The sequence below is a fragment of the Equus asinus genome, chromosome 2 (assembly GCF_041296235.1).
Source record: "Equus asinus isolate D_3611 breed Donkey chromosome 2, EquAss-T2T_v2, whole genome shotgun sequence".
Classification (NCBI taxonomy): domain Eukaryota; kingdom Metazoa; phylum Chordata; class Mammalia; order Perissodactyla; family Equidae; genus Equus; species Equus asinus.
In genome coordinates this window covers 166,793,653-166,818,555 of record NC_091791.1, presented here as the reverse complement: position 1 = coordinate 166,818,555, position 24,903 = coordinate 166,793,653, and the positions used below count along the sequence as shown (strand labels likewise).

The window sequence follows — 24,903 nt, the reverse complement described above, 5'->3', positions numbered from 1 at the left end:
TCATATATGTTCATTTCGATGTGTTTTAGAATTGTATATACCTGTGTAACCAGCACCCAAGCAAAATAGAGAACATTTCCTTCACCCTGGAAAGTCCTCTTGTGCGCTCTCCAGTCAAACCCTCCTTCCCAGAGGAAACCACATAGTTTAGTCTTTTCTGCTCTTGTATTTCAAATAAATGGAATCATACAGTATTTGGAGGGGAGGGTCTGCCTTCTGTTGCTCAACATAAGGTTTTAGAGCCCCATCCTGCTGTTGTGTGTATCAGTCAGTGGTTCGTTCCTCTGTATCACTGAGAAACACTCCTCACGCACCAGAATTGTGTGCACATTCTCCTGTTGATAGACATTTGGGTTGTTTCCACTTTGTCGCAAATATGAATAAGGCTGCTACACACACTTTTTTTGGGCCGTTGTGGTCTATGTTTTCACATCTCTTCCATAAATACCTATGAGTGGACTTGCTGGGCCGTGGTAACTCCCCAAAGCGACTGTATCATTTCACATTCCCACCAGCAGTTCATGAAAGGTTCAGTTGCTTCACATATCTGCCAATATTTGAGGTTGTCTGATGGTTTGATTTTAGTCCTTCTAGTGGGGGTGAATGGCACCTGAATGTGAATTTAATTTGCATCTTCCTAATGACTAATGAGGCTGAGCATATTTTATGTACTTGATAGTCATCCTATTGATGTGTTTTGTTATTGTGTTATCGTTTTATTGTTGAATTATGAGAGTTCTTTACATATTCTGGAAATAATCCTTCTCCAGGTATATCTTTCTAAAATATTGTTTCCAGACTTTAGATTGTTTATTGATTTTCTTCATATTGTTTTTCGATAAGCAGAAATTTTTAATTTTGCTCCTGTCCTACTTACAACCTTTCCTTCACAGTTAGTATATTTTGTCCCATTCCAGAGAAATCTCTGCCTACTCTGAGCTCTCAGAGTTATTCTCTACCTGTTTTGTGCTATTTTTAGTACAGTTGTAGCTTTCGATATTAAAATATGCATCTTTAATTTATCTTAGTCTATTTTCAAATAACATCATGCCTTTTATGAAGAAAATATGTTCTTCTTACATCTGAATATGCCATAAATAGCCACAACACATTGTTTTTATTTTGATTTAAAGAGACAATGGCTTTTTAAAGTAAATGAAACTATTAAAGTTATCAATAAAATTTTAAAATTTTACCCAGATATGTACTCTTTCTGGTATTCTTTGTTTCTTTTTGTGAATGTGAATTTTCATGGGATATTTCCCTAGCATGAAGACCTTATTTCAGCATTTCTTGTAATCACATCAGCTGGAGACAGGTGATCTTTGCTTTTGTCTCTCTGAAAATACATTTATTTTGCCTTTATTTTTAAAGGCTATTTTTGCTGGCCATAGAATTCTAGGGGGTCAATATTTTTCTTTAAGCACTTTGACTATGTTTTTTCATTGTTTTCTGGTTTCCATTGTTTTTGGTAAGAAGTCAGCTATCATTTGTATTATTGCTCCTACATGCATGTAATGTGTCTGTCTTTTTCTTCTGACTGCTTTTCAGGTCTCATCTTTATTTAATTCTTTTTTCAGAATTTTGATTGTGATGTCCTAGGTGGAGCTTTCTTTGTATTTATCGTACTTGGGATCATACTGCTCTAAGAAAACTAAAAAAAAATAAGGTCACTAATCTCATCATGGGGGCCCTTCCCTTATGACCTCATCTAAACTGAATCACCAACTAAAGGTTCCACCTCCAAACCCCATTACACTGGGGGTTAGCACTCCAACATATGAATTCCGAGGGACACAAAGATTTAGTACCTAACAGAGAGGGAGGCAGCTAATGTCAGAACCACCACATCTTAGCAGGCAGGGGGATAAAAAAACAAACTTGATCTTTCTCTCTCTTCCTACCCACAAAGGTTGGACTACCACAGCATGGGACAGGACAGATTGGGGGAAAAGCGAAGATTTGGGAGAAAGGGCAAACCAAGAGTAGCTAACAAAGGAGGCAAGTGAGGAATAAACCCAGGTGTCCTTGCTCCTATCTTCATGAGCTCCTCAACTTACAGCTCAACTTAAGTCATAAGATCAGTAAAAAGAACCCAAGAGACTTCTCCACTGTTTCCTATTAGAATTGAGCGTTCTTTCTATGGTTTGAAGTTTGCCCACTGTTCAGATGAGAGACCCATGTTTTCCTGTGTAGTGCTATTACAGCTCAAATTTGGAGCCCAGAAACATGGGATCACATTATCCATTTGGCTCCCTAGTTAATAATAGTGTGTATCTTCTCTTACGGACTGAATTTTATCTCCCTAAAATTCATATGCTGAAGCCCTAACCTCCAGTGTGACTGTATCTGGAGATAGGGCCTTTCAGGAGGTCATTAAAGTTAAGTGAGGTCATAAGGGAGGGGCTCTAACCCAATAGGACTGATGTCCTTATAAGAAGAGGAAGAGACACTACAGATCCCTCCCTCTCTTTCTCTCTCTCTCTCTGCACTTGCCTAGAGGAAAAGTCTTGTGAAGACACTGCAAGCAGGCAGCCATCTGCAAGTGAGGAAGAGAGGCTCACCAGAAACCACCCTTGCTGGTACTTGATCTTGGACTTCCAGCCTCCAGAACTGTGAGGAGATAAATTTCTGCTGTCTAAGCCACCCAGTCTGTGGTATCTTGTTATATAGCCAAGTTGGCTAATATACCTTACTATTCTTTACACTCTTTATATTTCCTACTCTATAGACTGACATGGGTCCTTCCTGTGAGGGACATCCATGGTCTTTGCATACAGATATTTCCTATTTTACAGAGAAATATATAAAAATATTGAAATCTTTTAGTTTAAAGAGCTGAGATGGGTCAAAATCCTGGCTGCCTTTCAGATGAACTATCACAGAATCTAAAGCCCAGACCCAAGGGACTGACTACTTCACATCCAGGATTTAGAGATCTGGGTGACAGCAGAGAGACTGAACATGTGGAGCAAGGACTCCCTGGACACAGCCTTGCCTGCCTGGGCTGCCTCTCACCAAATGTGCAGGGTGGCTGAGAGGAGGGCACATTCCTCAGTGTTGTCCTGAGAGTCTCTCCATAGCAGCGTTTTCTGCACAGCTTTATGGAATGAAGGGTTAATGGGGAGTTGTGTTGAGCTTTCTGCAGCTGGGATTGAGTCAGAGAGAGGCAAAGCCCAACTTAGTTGCAGAGACTATGCAGGATACTAAAGACCAGATTCTATGCCCCTTGTTTGGTTCACGAATGTTGCTTTAAAAGCATAAGATTCTTGGGGATTTAAATAGTTAAAATATATTGGTAGAAATTAATCCCATACAAAGTTTTCCTGGAAATGTTTCCTATGAGAGGTTTTGTAGTCTGGGGAAGAGAGGAGCCTTTCTGGCTGAGCATGGGCTCTTCTGGGGATCAAAGCTGGGGTTCTCTTTAACACTGACATCCACTGTATCCTACCTGCAGAGCAATTCCCACCCTTCTAGGTTTCCAGGAATTAGACCTGAGCTTGGTTCATTTTCCCAAGGAAACTCTAAATAAACTCAACACTGCCCAGGGAGATGATATAACTCTCTCTCCTAGGCCAGCTCACCTTCAGCCCCAACTGCGCCCTCTGGGTTTGGGCTCAGCTCCCCCTGCATCCCCCTCACTGTGTCTCTCAGAGCGCAGTAGTACACAGCCGAGTCTGACATCTGCACTGAGGGTTTCCGCAGGTGGAAGGAGCTGTCACTCATAATAAGAGTGGCCTGAAAATGATTCTCTGTCCTCTGGTTTTCTGTTGAGCTCTTCAGGAGGAGTTGAGGAGGTTTGAGATACTGGATATACCAGAGAAGGAGAGGACTTGAATATGTCTGGTAGGTGCAGTTCAGGGTCAGAGATGCCCCCTCTGAGAGAGTGACTGGGCCTTCTGTCTGGTTCACTGAGTCTCCATTGGTCCCTCCTAAAAATAATTACTCTGTTATGTTAGGAATGTACAGGTGGAAAGTTTTCAGCCAGAGAAGAAAACTAAAAGTTATCTATGATCACAGAAAAATGAAAAATCACTAGCATTTAGGGTAAAATGTTACTTACTGAATATTAAGAAGATCACAAGAACAGAGCAGATGGCAGAAAGCATTTTGGCAGAAGAAAATGAGCCTTGCTTCCTGGAGTTCACCAAATCTAACAGGGCTAGTCTCCAGCGAGACCTTATAGAAACTCCTCACTCATAAACTAAGAGACCCTTTTTGCACAGCGAATGCCTGTGTGTCGCTGCGAAGGTAGTCTTCAAACCGCTACCCGAAGAAACATGTAACCGCAGCTAAAGGAAGCAGCGCCATCTGGTGGCCATGCTGAAAATTGCACCTCAGCCAGGTCACGCTATTTCTTCTAAAAATAACTTGATGGATACATACAGAAGGGGACAGGACTTTAAGAAGAAAGCACTAAATATTCGCTTTATAGGCTCAAAACTATGCTTGGGAAACTATTAATTATTACTTAGATCATTTTCTGCATGGTACAGAGATCTATAGCTTCCCAAATAATCCCAGGCATAACTTTTTTTTTTTTTTTTGGAGGAAGGTTAGCCCTCAGCTAACTACTGCCAGTCCTCCTCTTTTTGCTGAGGAAGCCTGGCTCTGAGCTAACATCCGTGCCCATCTTTCTCTAGTTTATACGTGGGACGCCTGCCACAGCATGGCTGCCAAGCAGTACCATGTCCGCACCCGGGATCCGAACCGGCGAACCCCGGGCCGCCGAAAAGCGGAACGTGCGAACTTAACCGCTGCGCCACCGGGCCGGCTCCCCCAGGCATAACTTTTAAGCGGAATAATCTAGGTCTCATTCTTGCATGTGCGCCCGTGGTTCCCATGAGTCAGAGAAGGATCACTCCGCCTAGAAAGTCCTCCCCACTCTCCTGAAGCCCTTTACCGGCATTAGTTCTATTTATCACCCAAGATTCATCAACATGCCATCTCTGAGAGGAATGATTATCTAATGCAGTTCTCTATTAATCCGTGGTTGAATGAGCAGTTTTTTCCCAACCCATCGTAGGCGGATACTTTTGTCAAATACAATAAAAATAAATTACTGTTTCACTGATAAAGGTGAAGTTGAATTTCCAAGTAGAAAACTGGACAAAACAAATGGAATAATAATTTTTGGACGCTGGCCTATGGGTGGCACAGAGAGAAGGAAAGTAAGTGAAGTGAGCCCTAACGTCTGTTGTATATTTGGGTCAGAAGGGGCAGGACCTGCAAGATAAGGATGGTGACTATACATTCTCCAGGACCACTCTACAGTTCAATGGTTGTGCTTATAAATTATAAAATAACAGTGATTCAGTGTTTAGGCCACATCTCCCAGACTATTGAGCAACAAAACAGATATCGTTTCCTTCCAGAAAGTATGGTTGCAGGAGGTGTAGAGGGGGTTTTTGCCTGTAGAGATGGAGAGAGGATATTCTGCAGCGGGAATGATTTTAGCAGAGCTGCAGATCAGTGACCAGACAAACGGCGCCCACATTCCTGTTAATGAGCAGCGGAGTGAAGGGATGTCTGTGCTGTGGAAGTAGATACTTCCTCCTAGCTTCCTGGAGCAGGTTAGAAAGCTCACTCCACTCCCAAGACAGCTTGCGTTTAATCTTGATACAGGATGAGAATATCCTCTCTGCCGATAATTACCTTAACTCAGGGAAAATTAATTCATCAATCAGTCGTATTACAGATATATTGAAAAACTGTTTATATACTCTTAAAATAAGAGGGGAAAAAACCCTCCATAACCTGTAGAGATTTAGTGGCACAACTTATCTGTTAGTTGTATATTTGCACAGGGGGAAAATGCCATCTCTTTGCTGGCTTTGAGCTCGACATGTGGAACTTTGATGTTTATTTCAATAGTGTGCAAGGCTGAAACCAAATCAGCTTGAAGGCTGGTGTGAATATTGATCGTACCTCAGAGCATTTCTTCTTTGGCCTGTCACCAAATATGAGGAAATAAACCTTTAATGATGTAGCCAGGGGAATTAAAGTGGCCCTGCCTGCCCCTTGAGAACAGCACTTTTAAACATCAATCATCTGCTGCTTCTCTCTCAGGATCTGGGCTTGTCAGGGGGGGCTTTCCGGGGAGGGGCAGCTGTGAGTGGCATATTCAGCAGAAGGCATCCAGAACCCCTGTTGAAGTGACATCTCAAGCAATGTCATGATGTCCTTGCCTTTTCAGAGCTTTGATTCTCTTGAAAAACAGGTCAAGGGGCATCTTGGTGTTATAAAAAGAGCACATGATTGAAAATCTGATGTAGGCCCTAGAGCTAACACTGCCCTTTATATTAATAATGACCATCATGGGGCTGGTCCCTTGGCTGAGGGGTTAAGTTCGCACGCTCTGCTGCAGGCAGCCCAATGTTTCGTTGGTTTGAGTCCTGCATGCGAACATGGTACTGCCCATCAAACCACACTGAGGTAGCGTCCCACATGCCACAACTAGAAGGACCCACAACGAAGAATATACAACTATGTACCGGGGGGCTTTGAGGGGGAAAAAGAATAAAATCTTAAAAAAAAAAAAATGACCATCATGTATTGAGTCTCTACTATGTCAGCATGCCATGCTACGTACCTGTGCTAAAATTTTATTATGTATATATGTATATATACATATGTGTGTGCTTATATATAATTTAATTTTATAATAATTATATAGACATGATTTTGTTTAATTCTCAACTCAACTCCATGAGGTAGGTTCTATTATCACCATTTTACACATGAAGAAACTGAAGCACAGATAGGTTAAAGAAATATGCTACTGAGTCTTTGAGCTGTAACGCTGTGATGGTGAGGCTGATGGAACTGGCTGGTTTCTGGAAGGTCAGAGAATACTGACCCTCTGTTGTGTTTTGCTCATTGTAAGACTCCTAGTGAACAAGGAAGATCCTTTCCACATGGTGGTTGTTTGCACCAGAATAAATAATAACTATAAGTGCAGCTTCATATACATAGTCCAAGGTTTCAGTTTCCTTCTCCACCACACAAACTGCAGACTGGGCTTAGTTACCTTCTGGGTTATTGTGGATCCTGGAGGAAAGAGGAAAGAAATAGACTGATCCCTTCTTTGTAGCCATGAAGGTATAAGGGATGCGGTGGCTTAGAACCTGGCACTCTGGTTCCATTGCCCATTATCCCTCTCCATTAAGCCTCATCAGACAACAATGATCTGCCTCTCTCCACAACCTTCTGAACTACGAGGAGCTTGAGTCCTGTGTTTGTGGCCATCCACCGAGGCAGAAAGAGGCTGTGACTGCCCTCTACAAGTTGGCGATCAGCATATTGGTAGCTCTTCTCTTGAGCGAAATGTCCTCTGTTCTATATAAAATCCAAATTTTAATTCTGTGCCCTGTGTTCAAGAGGTTCAAAAAGTTCAAAGGCAAAGTTACTGGGCTCTGTGATGCTTCCACCCCCACACAGGAAAGAGAGTCAGCAAATATAGGGCAGGTTTGTTTGTGGCATGTCACATGCATGGTGGGAAATGCTAGACTCCTCAGCACTTATCTTGTCTAATTATAACCTATTGCACTGGAAATAAACAATGATAAAATTGAATCATGTTCAGTTCATTCTTCTCTGATGGAAAATGTGGGGCTTTTATAGAATACAATTTCTTGTGAACTATGGTGAATACATGGGATAATATAATATGCGCCTTTTGTTCTTATACATGCCTTCTTTTCTCCCAGGAGAATCAAGATGAAAAGTAATCACAGAGTTTTGACTTTCTAACAAAAGGCAAAACTTTTATCCTCAATCTTTGTTCTTGCGTGGAATTTAGTATAAGTTACATGAAAAATATTTTGTTGTGAATGAATGATTTCACTTCATGCTTTCTGAGTCACAAGATCTGTCAAGTGTGTGTGCCCTGTTTAGTAACAGCTGGGAAAAGGCATGCATGTAGATGTGCACACACATTCCATGTGTGTGTAAACAAAAATAAATTCAGAAAATTCTGCTCAATGCCTAAGTACGGGAATATCTGTTAAAACTCGATACGGGTATTTCTGAAATACCTCCTGCTCTTCCAAACAACACACATTAATTACGCGGGAAATTGGGATGGAGAAGACCCAAAAAATATACAACTGTGTAGCCAAAGCATTATCAAAGGCATAGAAATCCTATCTGAAATACCAGCGGAGTTCAATCTCCATTGGCATTTGTCTCTTGTATCATAGTCGGTAAACTCTGTGCAGCTTTAATTATTGGACTTGTGTTTCACCGCTCTAGATATAAGTCCCTGAGGAAATGTATTTCCAAGAAGACCAGGTTTATCACAATTTTAAATGTTATGGTTCTTAGTAAATCAATATTTTTAACACTAGAGGTGGGGATAGCCCCAAAGTCTTTTTATTCTCACTCTCTGCTTAACCAGGTAGCTTTATCTTGAAAACCTTAGCAATTCTTGAAGTCACTAAAACAAACTCTGCTAACACTAAAGTAGAGTTGAGGCCTTTTTCATAGTGAGAATCTTGCCTCAATAGTTCTTTGGGTTGACACAAATTATTAATGTGCTTAGAAAAATATCAGAGAATCAATGAAACTTCCACATCATACCTGTATTTAACAATTGTGTGAAAAAAAGTTATTTTAATGAAATATACACTGTAGCAGAACAGAAAATGCTGTGTTCTACACTCTCAGTGAGTAGACATATTTGCCATGTCAAGTATTTTTCTTTGTATTTGGACAATATAATCCCCATCTCCATGACAAATACCTCCATGTCTCCTGATAACAGCCACTGAGGCTCAGCTATGCCTCCTAGAAGAGCCAGGCTATGCCATCAGAGAGCGTCTGAGCAACTTTATGGTTCAAGACCACAAAAGATGGTGACTGAGTTTTTTACTTCAATATCCAGATACATAAAGACTTTTGTAACTGATGATCAAGTGAACTGCAGGTGTTAATATTGCGTTAGATTCTTCTTCATCAAATGTGAACACCAACAATTATGAAATCTAAGAATGCAATTATATTCTGGGGAAAGCAAAGACAGACTTCTAGAAGGCACAATCAACTAGTTCTTAAGAATATTGGCCATGCATCAGACGGATTTAGGTCCTAGCCCAAGCCCTGCTCCTAACTGTTTATCTGGCTTTGATCAAGTTACTTAACATCTCTGCATCTCAGTTTTGTCATCTGTAAACTGAGAATTTGTTAGTATCTACCTAGACAGGTGGGAAGGAATTTAAAACACCTAGCCCACTACCCATAAAACTGTAAGTGCAATAAATATTTGGGAAAAAATAGAGTTCAGTGAGTGAATAAAATGATTTGTGAAAGAAGCATTATTTTAAGACTTGTGTGTATTTTAATGCCCTGTGTTCTAAAATCTTAAAGCAGGGGACTCTGTCATGTAAACTATATTCCCAACACTTATTAAAATGACTGACACATATGAGTAGGTGTTCAAAAAGATTTCTTGAATGAATATAGGTATAGCTTGGAATAATATCTCACTTAGACATAAAACATTATTTTTAAAGGGTATTTTCTCATATATTAACCCATTTTATATCCATAAGGAAATGTTGGTACCAAATAAAGCAAAACAAAACAAACAGAAATCTCTAACTCAAAATATATTATAGTTTAAAATAACAGGTCTCCTGTACATGAATGCTCATAGCAGATTATTCATGATCGTCTCAAAGTGGAAACAAGCAAAGTACTCATCAACTGATGAGTGGATAAAGAGAATATGGGGTTTTCATCCAATGTACTATTACGTGGTCATGAAAAGTTGTGAAGTACTCATACATGGATGTACCCTGAAAAGGTTATGCAATATGAAATAAACCAGACACGAGAGGCCATTTACTATATGATTCTATTTACATGAAATGTTCAGTATAGAGAAATCCATAGAGACAGAAAGTAGATTAGTGGTTGCCAGCGGCTCGGGGAAAACGGGAAGGGGAGTGGCCCTAATGGGTACAGGGTTTCTTTGTGGGTGGTGATCTGGAATTAGATAGTAGTGATGATTGGACAACTCTGTGAATGTACTAAAACCACTGAATTGTAAACTTAAAAGGATGAAGTTTACGACATGTAAATCTCAATAAAGCTGTTCTTTAAAAAAAAGATAGAGCTCAAAATACTCAAATTAAGAACAGCTCAAGTGCTGGAGTGGAAAGGAGGCCTGGGGGTTGGAGAGCCTGCCGAGGTCAGGACAAACTCGACTATTCCAACATTTCTGTCTTAAGGAGGAAGATGGTCTCTATGGGATCCCGGAGACAGGTTCACCTTGAAGCAAATCAGGCTTATATTTCAAGACCCCTTATCATTCTGGGCAACAGAAATTTGTATTGGTAATTTTACTGCCTTTTATTAAAGAGAGCCTCAGGAATCAAAGGCGACTCAGGCCTTGCAAAACCCACGTTTGTGCCTGTCAATCCCACAGCATCAGGAAAGATGGATAAAGGGCAAACAGGAGCATAGAATTCCAGAGTATTAAGAAAAGTATCTCTTGGTGATCTATATCCCGAGGGTTCAGTGAAAGGCACACATTTCTCTACTTTGTGCTACTTTGGTGTGGAGAAACTTGGGATTGTTTTAGCCATTTGGGGTCCCAGTGAACAGGAGTCCATTAGTATCCTTCTCTCTTATAAACAAACACCTGAGTGTTTCCTTGGCTGCTGAATTTGACACACTTCAGAAGGATCATAGGCACAAATGCAGTGATAAAGTAATATGTTAAGCTATGCAGCCACAGTCATGTCCAGAGGTTAGAATTCCTGATAGCACAGATCCTCAAGTCCAGAATCCAGACCATTATTTCATGTCACAATAAAGAGCTGCAGTGATGACAGAAATAAGTGTGGAGGTGTGTCAGCACAGTGCGAGCAAGACACGCCATGGACGCAGCCGTTACTGACTGGGCTGTTCTGAAACCAGTGCTCTTGACATAAAGAAAATCTCGTCAGGAAGCTCTCCTCATAGAACTTACTCAGGCAGCAGCGTTTCTAGAGAGACCGCTAAGGAAGGAAAGTCAAGGGGAGAGAACAAAGGTCCCAGTCTCTGGAGATGGTGTTTCTGCAGTGAAACTCAGCAAGAAATTACAATCTTGGCCTGAATTATAAAAAAAAGGGAGGAGCTTCAAGATTACACATTAGTCCATGAACTGTTTACTCTGGGAATTTTCATTAACAGGTTGTGAAATATTTTAGCATATACCAACTGAACTGTCGTGGAGCAGAGTTAATGTCACTTCCCAGCAATTATCCATCATCTAGGTGAAAGAGGCTGGGCTGAAAACAGAGGCGTTTCTGGAGAACAGGGTTTAGGTTCCTCTTTACACTGCCCCTCCCCTAATTCCTCTCTGCAGACTCATCCAAGAATTCCAAGGCTCCTTGGCTCTGAGGGATCAGAGCTGGAAGTACTGTGAGGAAGCCTCCAGCGCAGAACACTGGATAGAAGGTAACACCCCTCCCAGGGCTGCCACAGCCAGGCCCACCTGCACCCTCTGGGTTTGTGTTCAGCTCCCCCTATAGTCCCCCTCACTGTGTCTCTCAGAGCGCAGTAGTACACGGCGGAGTCTGACACTTGCACTGAGGCTTTCTGCAGGTGGAAGGAGCTGTCACTCGTAACAAGCTTGGCCTGAAAACCTCTGCTGTCCTCCTCCTGGTTTTCTGATGAGCTTTTCAGGAGGAGCTCAGGCTCTTTGTTTTGATACTGGACATACCAGAAAAGGAAAACAGAATAGCTGCTCTGGTAGGTGCAGTTCAGGGTCAGCGGTGCCCCCTCGGGCAGGATAACAGGGCCTTCTGTCTGGGTCACTGAGTCTCCATTGGTCCCTCCTAAAAAAAAAAAGTAAAGGCTTTGCTACATTGGTAATGTAAGAAGATAGTCTCCACTTTGTTAGGAGTTATAAGTCTTCCTAAAACCAAAGAATAGAACACCTTAGAAATTCTGAATAAACGTTACTTACTCAGTATCAACAAGAGCACAAGTCCTGAGCAGGGGGCACACAGCATGGCTGGGGCAGAAACAGCAGTAGGTTTTGTTTGAGAATACACCAAAGCTGAGAGGGCTGTTCCTCTATTTTCTTGATCCTTTGGTGGAATCTTCCAGAAAATCTTGGCTCATGTGTGAAGTAAGACAAACTGCCCTGCAGGATCCTGCCACAGGCTGTAAAATAAGAGAGGTGCTCACAAATGGAAGATGAATGTGTGTCAAACCGCCACCCAAAGGGAGCAGCGCCCTCTTGTGGTTCCCCCTCTGTCCCTGCAGCCTGCTTTACATCTTTGAATTTATTTACCCTGGAACGGAGCTTAAGTTGTAGACATAAAACGGAAATAGGTGTCTGGAAAGAGGGGTTGGGCTCCAGAAGACAGTACTAAACACTTTCTGCAGACTCAACAGTGGCACCTGAGGCTGAGACGGTGAGTAATTCCTCTGTCACCCTCTTTAAGATGCAAAGCAATGTGGCTTCCTTAAGTCTCCCTGGTCTCAGCATCAAATGTCTGTTCACACTGAGTATTAAGCTAGTTTTTGGCATCTTAGGGTGTACAGAGAGTGTAAAAAAGCATAATCTGAGTTCTCTTCTTGACATATTCTCCCACTGGTGCCCAGGAACCAGGGGATGAGCCCCTCTGCTTCGAGTCTTCTCCCTTCTCTCCCCTACATTTGCCAAGGTAACTTCTAGTCATTACTGAAGAACCAATTTGCATGCCACCCCCTTGTGAAAGCGCTCATCCAGCTCTCAAGGCTGAGTGTGCCCATCTCTTTTCCTACCACACCTTGTACACGTCTATCACTGTCATTACTGTGTCATATTAGACTCATCTGTGTCTTGTTTTCCAAACTGGACTTGGTGCTCCTGAGATCAGGGACTTAGTCTTCTTAGTCTCAGTAACCAATTTCTCAGAATACACAGGCCCTTAGTTTATAGTAGATGCTCAAAAAATCTCTGAACAGTAAGTGAACAAATGAATGAGTAGACAGGTCAGGTGGTTAGAATTATATTTTTATGAAGTAGATTCTGTATGAGAGCATATGTCTAGAGCCCTAGTGTGACCAGCTTCTTCTAAAGTCAGATCCAGGACCTGGATAACAGGTGCATTCAGCATTTCTCAAAACTAAATAAGATACAGATCTTCAAATAAGGGACCACGCTAATATTAACTATTTTATAAATATCATGCTGTCTTAATATACACAAAATTGAAGTTAAGTATGAACTTTTTAGGCTAACAGTTCTTACACAATTACCTAACCATACAAAAAATGCAAGCAAAATATAAAATCAATAAAATTCAAATTAAAATACGAATGTGAGGGATGATCTTTTGCAGAAACTAAGGAATTGGTATAGGCTTATTAGAAGAAAACTGCAGATGTGTGTTATTTGATAACTCACTGACTGAAATGATTTGAGCTTAATGTACTACTGTCTGAATTGTTGTGATTAGTAACTTCTAGTATTTTTACTTTTCCTTTTGAAAAATACCCATTTAAGTCACCATTGTACAATTATATTATTTAAAGAAGTACGTAAAATCAGCACTGAAAAAATATATATTTGGCATTTACTGTTACTCTTCCATCTGCTGAACTGGATGTTGATATAGTCAAACAATGAATGTGAGTAATGCATCTTCTTTCAATGGAAACACGGCAGGAACTGCGGGAACTTCTGTGCTTTGGGGTTCGGCCTGTCTGTAGTAACCACGCGCCATGTCATAAACAAACTTTCTGAACACTTTTCTCCATTTAAACAACTGTGATACCTTTATTTGTAGAGTACTATTATTCCACCTGTCTTTAATTTGGTAAAAATGACATAAAGAATACAAAAGCATCAAAACCAAGGCGAGTATTCCATTGTAATTTGGTCATCCAGATAATTAAAAACATACTTTTATTATTTTATTTTCTTGTCATCGAACAGAAAACTCCAAATCTAAAAATTCTATGTAATTCCTATACCACAGGGGTTGGCGAATTTTTTCCTATGAAGGGCGAAGTAAGGGATACTTTAGGCTTTGAAGTCGTTTGGTCTCTGTTGCAACTACTCAGCTTTGCTGTTATAGCAGAAATCAGCCACACTAAATGCAGAAATAAGTGGGCATTGATGTTTTCCATTAAAAATTGATTTACAAAAATAGGTGGTAGGCAGCTTTGACCCGTGAGCTGTGGTTTGCTGACCCCTGCAACAGAATTTACACATAAACGTCCAAAGACCCATAGACTGCAGTCTGATAAGCTCAACCACATTCTCTTGTTTGTTTTCTCACTGCAATATTATCATAGTTCTTTGAGAAGGCTTAAAACAAAGGAAGTATATTAAATAAGTTAATGGATAGAAAGGAGGAAGAAGGAGATTTGGTGATTTTAATGAGAATGATACTCCAGTGCTGAGGATTCGAGAGTGGCCTCTGTCATTAAGGAGCTACAGAGTAGTTGTAGAAATAGCTTTTAATCTAATAATCAAAGGAATAAAGGAAAAACTGCAAGTTTGAGAAGGCAGAGGTCTATGATTCTGAGTGCACACTGAGCTCCCTTCAGTTACCGACTCTTGGACAGACACACAAGAGTGAACAAGAATTTACTAGTTTTTACTCTTTTGAAAGGAGGGAAAAGAATTTTAGCAAAAGAAAAAAGAATAAGAAAATCACCTAAAATTGCTATGAAGGGGTCACATAGAAGGAAAAACGTGCTTTTAAGAAATTTAAATAACACCAGTGTTACTGAAGACAGACAGAGAGCGATAGAGAGATTAGGAGCATATTATGGAACAAGCCTGAGACATAGCAAGGTCTTAAATTATGCAGTTTTTTGTAGGTCGTAATAAGAAGTTTTTCTTTAAGAGCAAATGGGGATTCAGGTGATTGACATGGTCAAATTTGCGCTCTGACAAGATCGCTCTCACTACATTGAGGAGTGATGGGATGTGTCAAATGTGCTGGGGGCAATGGAGCAAGGGATTAAGGCAGATTTTTAGTTAGGATTATGGAGGTGAATTGCACTGTGGGGGCTGTGATGTCTTCTGGAAGACTTCTAGGAGGCAAATCCAACAGGACTGGGAGACAGATTGGATATGGAATTTCAAAAATGAAAAGCTATGCAACCAAAAAAAAAAAAAGCACAGAAAGCCTAATACACCCTAAACTGAGGGCATGGCAGAAACTGCTAGTTGCCTATACAATGTCCATTCTCTCCTACTTCTTCTAATAGAACCCCAATTTTGATGTGGGTGGCAATATATTGAGATTAAAAAAAAATAGTAATAACCCTCATATCCCAGCCTCCCTTGCATGGGAGAGGAGTGAGGACATGAAATAACACTCTAGTAAATGAAATGTAAGGAGAAGCTGTCGGGTGGAATTTCTAGATATGATTGGCTCAGCCACCATGGACCTATTTGCCTTTTGACTTTCTCTTTCTTTCTGCCTAGAAGGTGTATAAAGCGGATGGATCTCTAACAGTTTCTCGAAAGTATAAAAAATAAAAATGACAACTTAAGGATGAGAGACAATGAGTTAGAAAGACCCTTGATCCCTCACAACATGGTGAAGCTGGCAAACCAGCCCTGCATGTGATAGAGCTTCTTTATGTGAGAAAAATAAACTCCACCTTGTTACAAACATTATCTGAGTTTTCCGTAACATGAAGCTGAGTCAATCTCCAACTAATACAGATGATGTTCACTAAAAACACAAATTCATCATTTCATCATAAACTGAATAAGCTGGGATAGAGCCTGATAATCAGATCTTCAAAAGTGCTCTAGGTGATGCTGATACAGGTGACGGTGCTTGTTGAAGGTCTTGCATTTAGCAACCACAGCCCTATACAACCTTTCTCCTGCCTCCCCCAACTTTTTCATCAAACATGCACATAAATACAAATGCCTTCATTTCCTCCATAAACTCATTTTCAGTAGTATCAAAACTGTATTAAGAAAACTATATGGAGCATTTATTTATCTTACTAGGAGCAAGAATAAATGGATGGAGAATTGCTATGTTTTTGGTAATAGAAGTATTCACTCTCACAAAACAACATTTTAGGATCTGGTAGTGGAGAACATACATCTCTCACTGGGATGGGGAAAAATTATGACTTTCTTATAAATTCCCATTTTAGTAATGGAGAAATTGAGGCTTGGAAATCACATAACTAGTAAATGGCAGAATCAGATTTGTCTCTGGTACTCCAAAGATTCAGATCCTTGTCTCTATTGTTACACAATGTTTCCAGTCCTCAGCTTTAAGAGGAAGAGCTTGGTTGAAAGGGTCCTAATATCGTTTCTAATTCTAATGCCTGATGTATCTGCTGTTTAATATACAGAAAGTAGAGGAATGTAAAAGTCATCTCCTGCATCTCAAAGACCTGTCAAAGTCTTGAGGGGGATACACATCCTCTAATACTGAGAACTCCTTCCTCATCCTCCTCAAATGTCTAGAGCCTACTTTTTTTCCTGATAAAATTAGAGCTTGAAGGGTTTTTTTGGGCTCATCAGTCCAAATCGTTCATTTCAAGTGAGGAAATCAAAGGCAGCTACACTGATGACGTGCCTAAGGCCACGCAGCCAGGCTTGGCAGAACTGAATCTGGCATTTCAGTTTCCCCTTCTAAATCTCATGCCCTTTGCCCTAGTCCAAGGTGATCCCAAGGAAACATAAATTTGAGAGGGCCGGACTTTCATGTTGCCAGCTATTTGTAGATTCTTTCGTGGGAAGACATAACCACCAACTCTACCCACTGTGGGGCTCCTAAGAGGCAGCTCTGGCAGAGTTTGTGTAGGGGCTGCAGGTGCCTGGTGAACACTGTGCCTCCACAGCACAGAAGTAAGTAGCAGTGTCTGCAGCCCGGGAAGCCGTGATGGACAGGGAGCTGCTTTTGCTGGAGGAGTCAAGCGTGACTTGTAGTCTTCCACCAGGTTTGAGTTTCTCATGTGAACGTATTAAAATCAGTAGAGCAAGGCCTCTACCTGCATCTTGTCTATACCACTGTAAATTGGTTATAGTAGTTTTATAACTGCAGTTCATGGTGACATTTTCACCCTCCTGGATGCTCAGGGCCTGAAGATTCTGTTCTACTTTTTGGCTGTTGACTCCTAGACAGAAACACAGAACAGAAATGAGGAGTCAGTCATTGCATTTACACATTCTAGTACTTACATTTCCTTCCATAATGTTCTGGTACATTTCCAAGTTAACAAGGAGACTTTGTCCCTCAGTGTTGTGGGCTCTGAACTTCGGTCACCCTGTTCCCATCACCAAGAGCCTCAACTCACTGGCTAGTTGAAGCCATAGGATCACCAAAGACACTCCCAGGAGTTTCTCCATTCTTCTTCCTTGTTGAGATCACAGAAGACTCAGCTCTGGGGCCTGAAATGGAGCCAGGTTCCTCAGTCTACAGAGTTAGCTCTCTTTACAGGGTATATTTTTCTAGTCCCTCTGGATCCCAAAGAGTCTCAGTTTTCTTACCAAGCCAATCAGAAGCAAGCTCAATCCTTTGCTTTCAATGCACATGTTGATTTCAAACCCAGTGAGTCTGAGGAGAGAGAGGCACTGCCATCTTGTGTTGGCATCATCCTGCTGACAGAATGTGCTCTGAAAGGTGATGTGTGCACAGAGCAGATTGAGAAGATACAAAACTCTTCTATCTTCCACCTTCATTGAACTCTGCTCTAGTTTAGAGTAAGAACAGATTCAGTTTAATTCAAGCAAGAACTCAATTAAGAAAGAAAGTAGTGCCCCGTGTTTCTAGAACACCTTTCGAAAGCACTGTTCATTTTCTTACCTCTGATAATGAATCTATGAGCTTCCTTTTTTTTTTCCTGATTTGCCTAACACTGGAGTTAGATTGTTTATAAGTGAGGGTTCTTATTGGTGAGCAAGAGATAGTGACTCTGGCTGAATGAAGTAGAAAAGGCATAAGTTAATTAATCTTGGGTTTGCCTTAGAATCCTCAGTAGGGTCAGAGAACAGGACTCAAAAGCTGTTGAGTCAGGAACAATACAGAAAATCACTCTGAGTGTCCCACGGGCTCCTCTTCTGAGCTCCAGCTAGTGCAGGTTGTACCTTCAAAGCTGCTAGTACAGGACGCCGTGTACAGCTGCAAACTCACTGCCCCTATTGTCCTGGAACTATAATTTTCATTTTGTTGCAACTACCACCAATCTTTCCTTTTCTGCTTAAGTGACCCCTCAGTCAAAGTTTGGGAAACATCACGTGCCCACACTTATCTGCATGGTAGGGTGGATATATGGGTGTATTAATTTGCTGGGGCTGCCATAACAAAACACCACAGACTGAGTGGCTTAAACAACAGAAATTTATTTTCTTACGATTTCGGAGGCAGGAAGTCCAAGATCAAGCTGTTGGCAGGTTTGGTTTCTTCTGAGGCCTCTCTCTGTGTCTTGCAGGTGACTACGTGCTTGCTGTGTCTTCACACGGTCATCCCTCTGTGTGTGTGTGTTGCCTGTGTTCTAATTTCCTCTTCCTATAAGGACACTAGTCATACTAGATTATAGTCCACACTAACGACCCCATTTTAACTTCATTACCTCTTTAAAGGCCCTGTCTCCAAATACAGTCACATTCTGTGGTACTGGGGGTTAGGGCTTCAATACATGAATTTTGGAGAGACACAGTTCATCCCATGACAGTGAGTACCCGATATTTTCAGTTTCGATGGCAGGAGGCAGCAGCGTACAAGAGCACAAGCTCTGCAGGCAGGCCATCAAGATTGAGTTTAGATCTACTCATTCAGAGTCTGTTTACATCCTCTGTGCCCATAGTCTCTTGACTATAAAACAAGGATGATGAGTAATGATAATAATACCTTTTTAGAGCTGTTGAAGTTGTTGATAAGACAGTAAACTGCTATTTAGAGCAGGACCTGACACTTACTAATGACTCAGAAATTATTGTTGTTACAAGAAAGTGGGTCCTGATGCTGAGTAGTCAAAAAGAATAGCAAACATCCTCTAGGGTATTTTGTAAATGTTTTCAGATCTTGATTTTAAAGATATTCTGTTCATAAAATAGAGTGGGGGGTGGGGAGAAAGGGGAGGAAGGAAGAAACTTTTGTTTTGAAAGGAAAACTGAAGATACTGTTGGCTGGAGCAATAAATGGATTACAGAGTGCTAGGAGGTGAGTCAAGAAGATGGCCTGGGTTGGATGACTGCCAGAATAAATATGGATGTTTGTCAGTAGGAAACAAAGAATTATTAGAGCTTTTTGAGCAAGAGACTGACATAATTTAACTAAACCATTTAAGAAGTTTAAATTTTAATCTGTCAGTTTTCTGCTACATAGTTTTGAAAAGTTTATGAGGAAACTTAGAATACTAATTAAAAGATGTCCCTGGCTCTAAGAAATCAAGGGACCTGTCCACTGTCTCACGAAAAAGAGGGCATGAATCTAGTTCTCTTAATATTTGTATGTATTTGGCTGTATGTGCACAGAGTTTATATAGAAGCAGAAAAAGAAACCAGAAGCATTGCTGTCGTCTGGGGAGGAGAGCTGTGAGGTTAGCTAAGTGGGGTGAAAGGATAACTTTTCATTGTAACTTTTGAATTTTAAACCAGGAGAATTCATTTCTCATTCAAAAATGAAATATACGAAAAAATATACTTGTAACAAATAGTCTTTATTCCAGGAACTCGAGGATGCTTCAACATTAGAACACCCATTAAAATAATTCAAGTTGAAAAAACCAAAATCCATGTAACCTTGCAAGATAACAAAAAATAGCAAACTTCAAAATATATTCATGATATAAAATCTCAATTAATTAAACATAAAGTATCTAATCCTATTATAAGATTAAGCATATCTACTCAAATAACTATCAGCAAATGTTAATACCCAACAGTCAAAAAAAAAATCATTTATTTTAAAGTTAAGACATAGATTAAGATTACTCATAAATATTCATTAAATGATTTTAAAGCAATAAATTCAAAAGGTATAATACAAAAGAAATATTCTGTTTATAATCCAAAAAAATTAAATGTCTCTGAAGAAAGTAAGCAAATTAAGAAAACCAAAAAGCTTTTATAAGAAATCCAAAACAAAAAGAAAATCTGTATTTGTATACATTAATTGGAATTAATGTTAATTTATTTTTATTTTTATTTTTTTTAAAGATTGGCACCCAGGCTAACAACTGTTGCCAATCTTTTTTTTTTTCCCTGCTTTATTTCCCAAACACCCCCCTCCCCCCGCCCCCCCGCCCGGTACATAGTTGTATATCTTAGTTGCTGGTCCTTCTAGTTGTGGGATGTGGGACGCCGCCTTAACGTGGCCTGACAAGCCATGCCATATCCGCGCCCAGGATCCGAACCCTGGGCCGCCACAGCGGAGTGCGCGAACTTAACCACTCGGCCACAGAGCCGGCCCCTGTTAATTTATTAATATTAATAGAAATATGTAAATTATAAAATTCATGCTGTTTGAAAAATAATTTTTAAATTTAATATAATACTAACCAGAAAAAGAAAGAATTTTCAGACTAAAGCAGATTAAGAAGATTATCTTTCATATGGCCTTTGAAGAAATATAATCTGGAGAGGTAGCATTATTTCCTTTGTATCTGAAATTTTGAGAATTATTCTTTTTATATATAGAATTCATAAGTGTTAACAGGACATAGCTCTGTATTGGCACAGTCCCCCACCTCTGATCCTCTGACACATTTGGCCAGCCCTTTCAGGCTAACACTCTAATTTTTTAATCCCAAATAACTGATAAGCTTCTAGTTAGACAAAGAAAAAAAAGGTACCGACCAGAGAGAAAATCAGGTTAATTTCTACAGAAACAGGAAATGCTAGAACAGAACTTCTCAAAATGTGAGTCTGTGGATCAGTGGAGGATCCCAAGAGTCTGTCAGGTGGTCTGGAAGGTGAAAACTACTTTTAACAGTAATACTAAGATATTATTTGAGTTTTTCACTTTGTTTACATTTACATTTGTGGTGCAAATGAAATTGCTGACATCTTAACACAAGTAAAATCAGCAACCCCAAAATGTGCTAGTAAACATTGTATGTATTTATCACCACCATGTACTTGAAAAAGAAGAAAAGGTTTACTTAGGAATGTCCTTGATGAAGAAGTAAAAAAATATAAAAGTTGTTACATCTTGACCCTCATGTATACAGCTTTTTAATATTCTATGTGATGAAATAAGAAGTACACAGCACTTCTATGATATACTATGTATGGTGTTCATCTCAAAGAAGAGAATTGTTACTTTTTGCATTTATTCTTAGATAATTTACTTAACATTCCTTTACTGAGTACACATTGTGTGCTGAAAACTGTGTTAGAAGGTTAGATAAAAACCAGAGAGAACACAGTAGCTCTTCTCTGGACCCTTTAGCCCAGTAGAAAGAGGATGCAAGATAAAGTTTTAATGCTCTGTGACAGGTGCCAGGTGAAAATAAATACATAGTACGGTTGTCAGAAAGGGAGGGTGAGGGTGTGGCTACAGAAGCCATGAGATGCTTAAAATGTAAGAAGCCACTTGTGCTGGAAATTGCGCAGTCAGTAGGTCTAATGATAAAAGCCACAACAATTCAAGGACTTGTCACCTCATTGAAGTTTCTAGGAGTTCAATGGTCCAGAAAATGTTGAAAAATCCCCTCTGAGGTGAAAACCATGTGGCTGCACCTCACACCACCAACCGCAGAAAAAGAGGCACAACGCTTGGTCCCACATGTGGGTGTGCTGCTTTGACCTGGTTACAGAGTCACCTGTAGAGCTATTAGATCTGAGTGGGGACCAGAGCAGGAGGAAGCTGCAGAGCAGGCTCAGGCTTCAGTGCAATGTGATTTACCACTTTGATCTGATGATCCAGCAGATCTGACACTGATATTTGAAGTTTCCATGGCAAATAAGATGGAGACTTTCCTGTTGATGGAAACATCAACAGGAGAATCACTGCATAGTCCTCTAGTATTGGGGGAGAATATATGCCCTTTTCTTCAAAAATCTGTTCTCCTCTTGAAAAATAGCTTCTAACTTGTCAATTGACCATGGTGAAGTCTGAGTATCGAACTTAGGAAAAACAGGTGACCATGCAGCCTGAACTATGATCATGAAACAAGTGTTTCTGACCTACTCACCTACAATGTTGGTCATGCCTAGCAGAAATCTATCATCAAGTGGAAATGGTATATAGGAGAGTGGGCTCAGGTGGACCAGAAGGTACAGGTAAGTTACATAAGAAAGTGCCTCAGATGCCTTTGACACCAACTTTTCTTGTAATGTCTACTCTCCCTTAATCCATTCCTTTAGCTTCCTGAGGAGTTCCTTGCAATCAGCGAACTGAGGAAGAAAAAAATCAAGCCTGCTTCTCAAATGAATTTGCACATTATATGGGTATCACAAAAAGTAGTACTATTATAACCTCTCTGAAGGACAATGACAAGGGAAAATCACCCCAAAACATCAGGTGGTTCATTTTGGTTGTCCGTTTTATCTAGAGTGAGAGAGTCAGAAGTACTGATCTACATTCATTCGTCGGCAGTTACAAATGGTTTTACTGGATAGTAAGAGGATCCTGTTTCATGGAAGGAACAGATTGGAAGACTAGTGACAAGGAAATCTAGGGAAGAGTTATCTGGAGGGAACCCTAAGAGTGGGCACAGACTATCAAGATAGTTACGCTCTATATGAATACTGACCAAGGAAAAACCACTGCAGTGGAAGCTCTTAAAGGTGAACAAAATGATACACTCTATGGATGTGTCAGCATCTTTACCCACTCCCCCCAATGCTTACTCAATGACACCATACACAAACTGGCTTTGTTAGCATGAATAGAAGTTATGCATGAGCTCAAAAGAGTTGATTGCCCCTTATTGAGTTTGACTTAGCTACACACTACTGCTTAGTGCCTAATCTGTCAACCACAGAGACTAATGATGAGCCCATAATGTGCTGTCACTCCCCAGAGGGACTACCCAAACACATGGGGACAGGTTGTTTGCAATAGACATCTTCTATGATGGAGAGGGCTTAAATTTGTCCTCACTGGAATTAACACATATACTTACTTATAGATTTGCCTTCCTTGCTTATAATGCTTCTACTAGCATCATATTCATGAACTCACAGAATGCCTAATCTCATCAAGATATCCCCCTTAGCATTTCTTCTGATGAAAGGACTATTTTTATAGCAAAGAATTACAGCAGTGAGCACAAGCCCATGGAATTATCTAGTCTTACCACTTATCCCATTACCCAAAAGTGGCTGGCCTGTTTAAATGTAGAATGGCTTATTGCTTCCGTTACAGGGCCAACTGGAAGACAACTCCCTGAAAAGATGGAGTTCTGATTTACAAGATGCAGTATATGCTTTATGTCAGAGATCATTTTCACCTATAGCTGAATGCATGGGCCCAGGAATCAAAGAAGTGACCTTGGGAGTGGATCCTCTAACTATTATTACCAATAGCTCACTAGTAGGACTTTTGCTTCCAGTCATTGAAGCTTTGAGCTGTGTTGGTTTGGAGGTCTCGTTCTCTAAAGGGAAGAATGCTCCCACGAAAGGACATAACAATGGTTCCATTGAATCAGAAGATGAGACTGCCACGTGGCCATTTTGGGCTACATGTATCACTGAACCAATGAATAGGAAAAGAGGTTACTCTATTGACTGGAGTGATTGATACCAATTACCAAAGAATTGAGTTGCTGCTACACAACAGATTATAAAGAGGGCTGTGCCTGGAACCCAGGGGATTTTCTGGGAGAAGCTGTTGGCACTTTCATGCCCAAAAGTAAAGGTTAATGGAAAATTACTGCATTGAATAAAAAGGCAAGATTATTGAGCACTCAGACCAGTTGAGAATGAAGATTTGGCTCACTCTACGAGGTAAATAATCCAATCCACTGAGTTTATGACTGATGGCAGGCGAAATACAAAATGTGTAAGACAAGAAAGAAACTATCTATGTCAATTGCAGTCTCCTGTCCAAATCGGGAATCAAGGAATGTGGTAGCATTCTTTATTCTCTTTTTGCTCTTTATATGTGTGCGTTCCTTTGTGCATGTTGCCATTTTCTTCTATCTCACCATAATTATTTTATATACAAATTGTTGGAGATTTCATTTACAATTTAGTTTATATATAACAACATATTCAGTGGAATTTCTTCTGAATTTTAGAAGTGATTAATATAGCCAGAAACCCATAGTGACTGTTGGGGTTATAATATTTTTAGGACTCTTCTCATTTTGGGGAAAGAATGAGAACTTCTTCTCTTGTTCAAAGGACAGTTTTAGCTTGTTAGATGGAAACATAGAGTCATTTCATTGCTGTTTGGAAGTTCAAATGTGTGTGAAGGGATGCATATGAAAGACCAATAACCAGAAGGATGGGAGACACCACTTATCAGTTTATTGCCTTTCAACTTCAAATCCCCCCTTCATTTCCCTATTTGTGATTCTGGACTTAGACCTTGTAAACATTTCTCCTATGCTGGCTGGCATATTAAGCTTCGTCAGTAGAGGGAAATGGAAGGACACTGCAGGTGGAAGAGGCTTCTCTTCCTGGTTTGGGAGTGTTTTCCTCATTTCTTGTTCTAGCAGTACGTGGCCAGTACGTGGCCAGTCTGTGGGACACCAGCGACACTCACCTCCAGCAAAGTTCAATGAAAGCCTCACAGGTGGTTTCTTAGAAAGTTTCATGGGTATGAAGAGCAAGTTCAGCAACACTCCTTGTCAGGTTCCTGTAAATTTTGTTGGAACTCTGGTGGGTGTCTTCCTGCTTCCCAATCTTTTCCTTTGGCACCTCAGTAAAATTCTCCACCATCCAGCAGACTACAGCCACACACTGCCCAATGAGGTCTGAATCATAGATTCAGCAGGAGAATCTCTTGTGCTGGAGAGGGGTGTAGGTATTAAAATGTG

The 24,903-nt window shown here is 40.4% G+C and overlaps 1 gene segment (V, D, J or C); it reads right to left on the bottom strand.

Annotated features, from left to right (window-relative positions):
• Positions 1-17,477, bottom strand: part of LOC106840669 (T-cell receptor alpha chain constant-like) — a 1,015,328-nt gene extending 997,851 nt beyond the window's left edge. Inside the window, 2 exon segments of the C gene segment in view lie at positions 16,800-17,088; positions 17,269-17,477. Of these exon segments, the coding sequence occupies positions 16,800-17,088; positions 17,269-17,320 (341 nt within the window).
• Between the last annotated feature and the right edge of the window lie 7,426 nt (positions 17,478-24,903).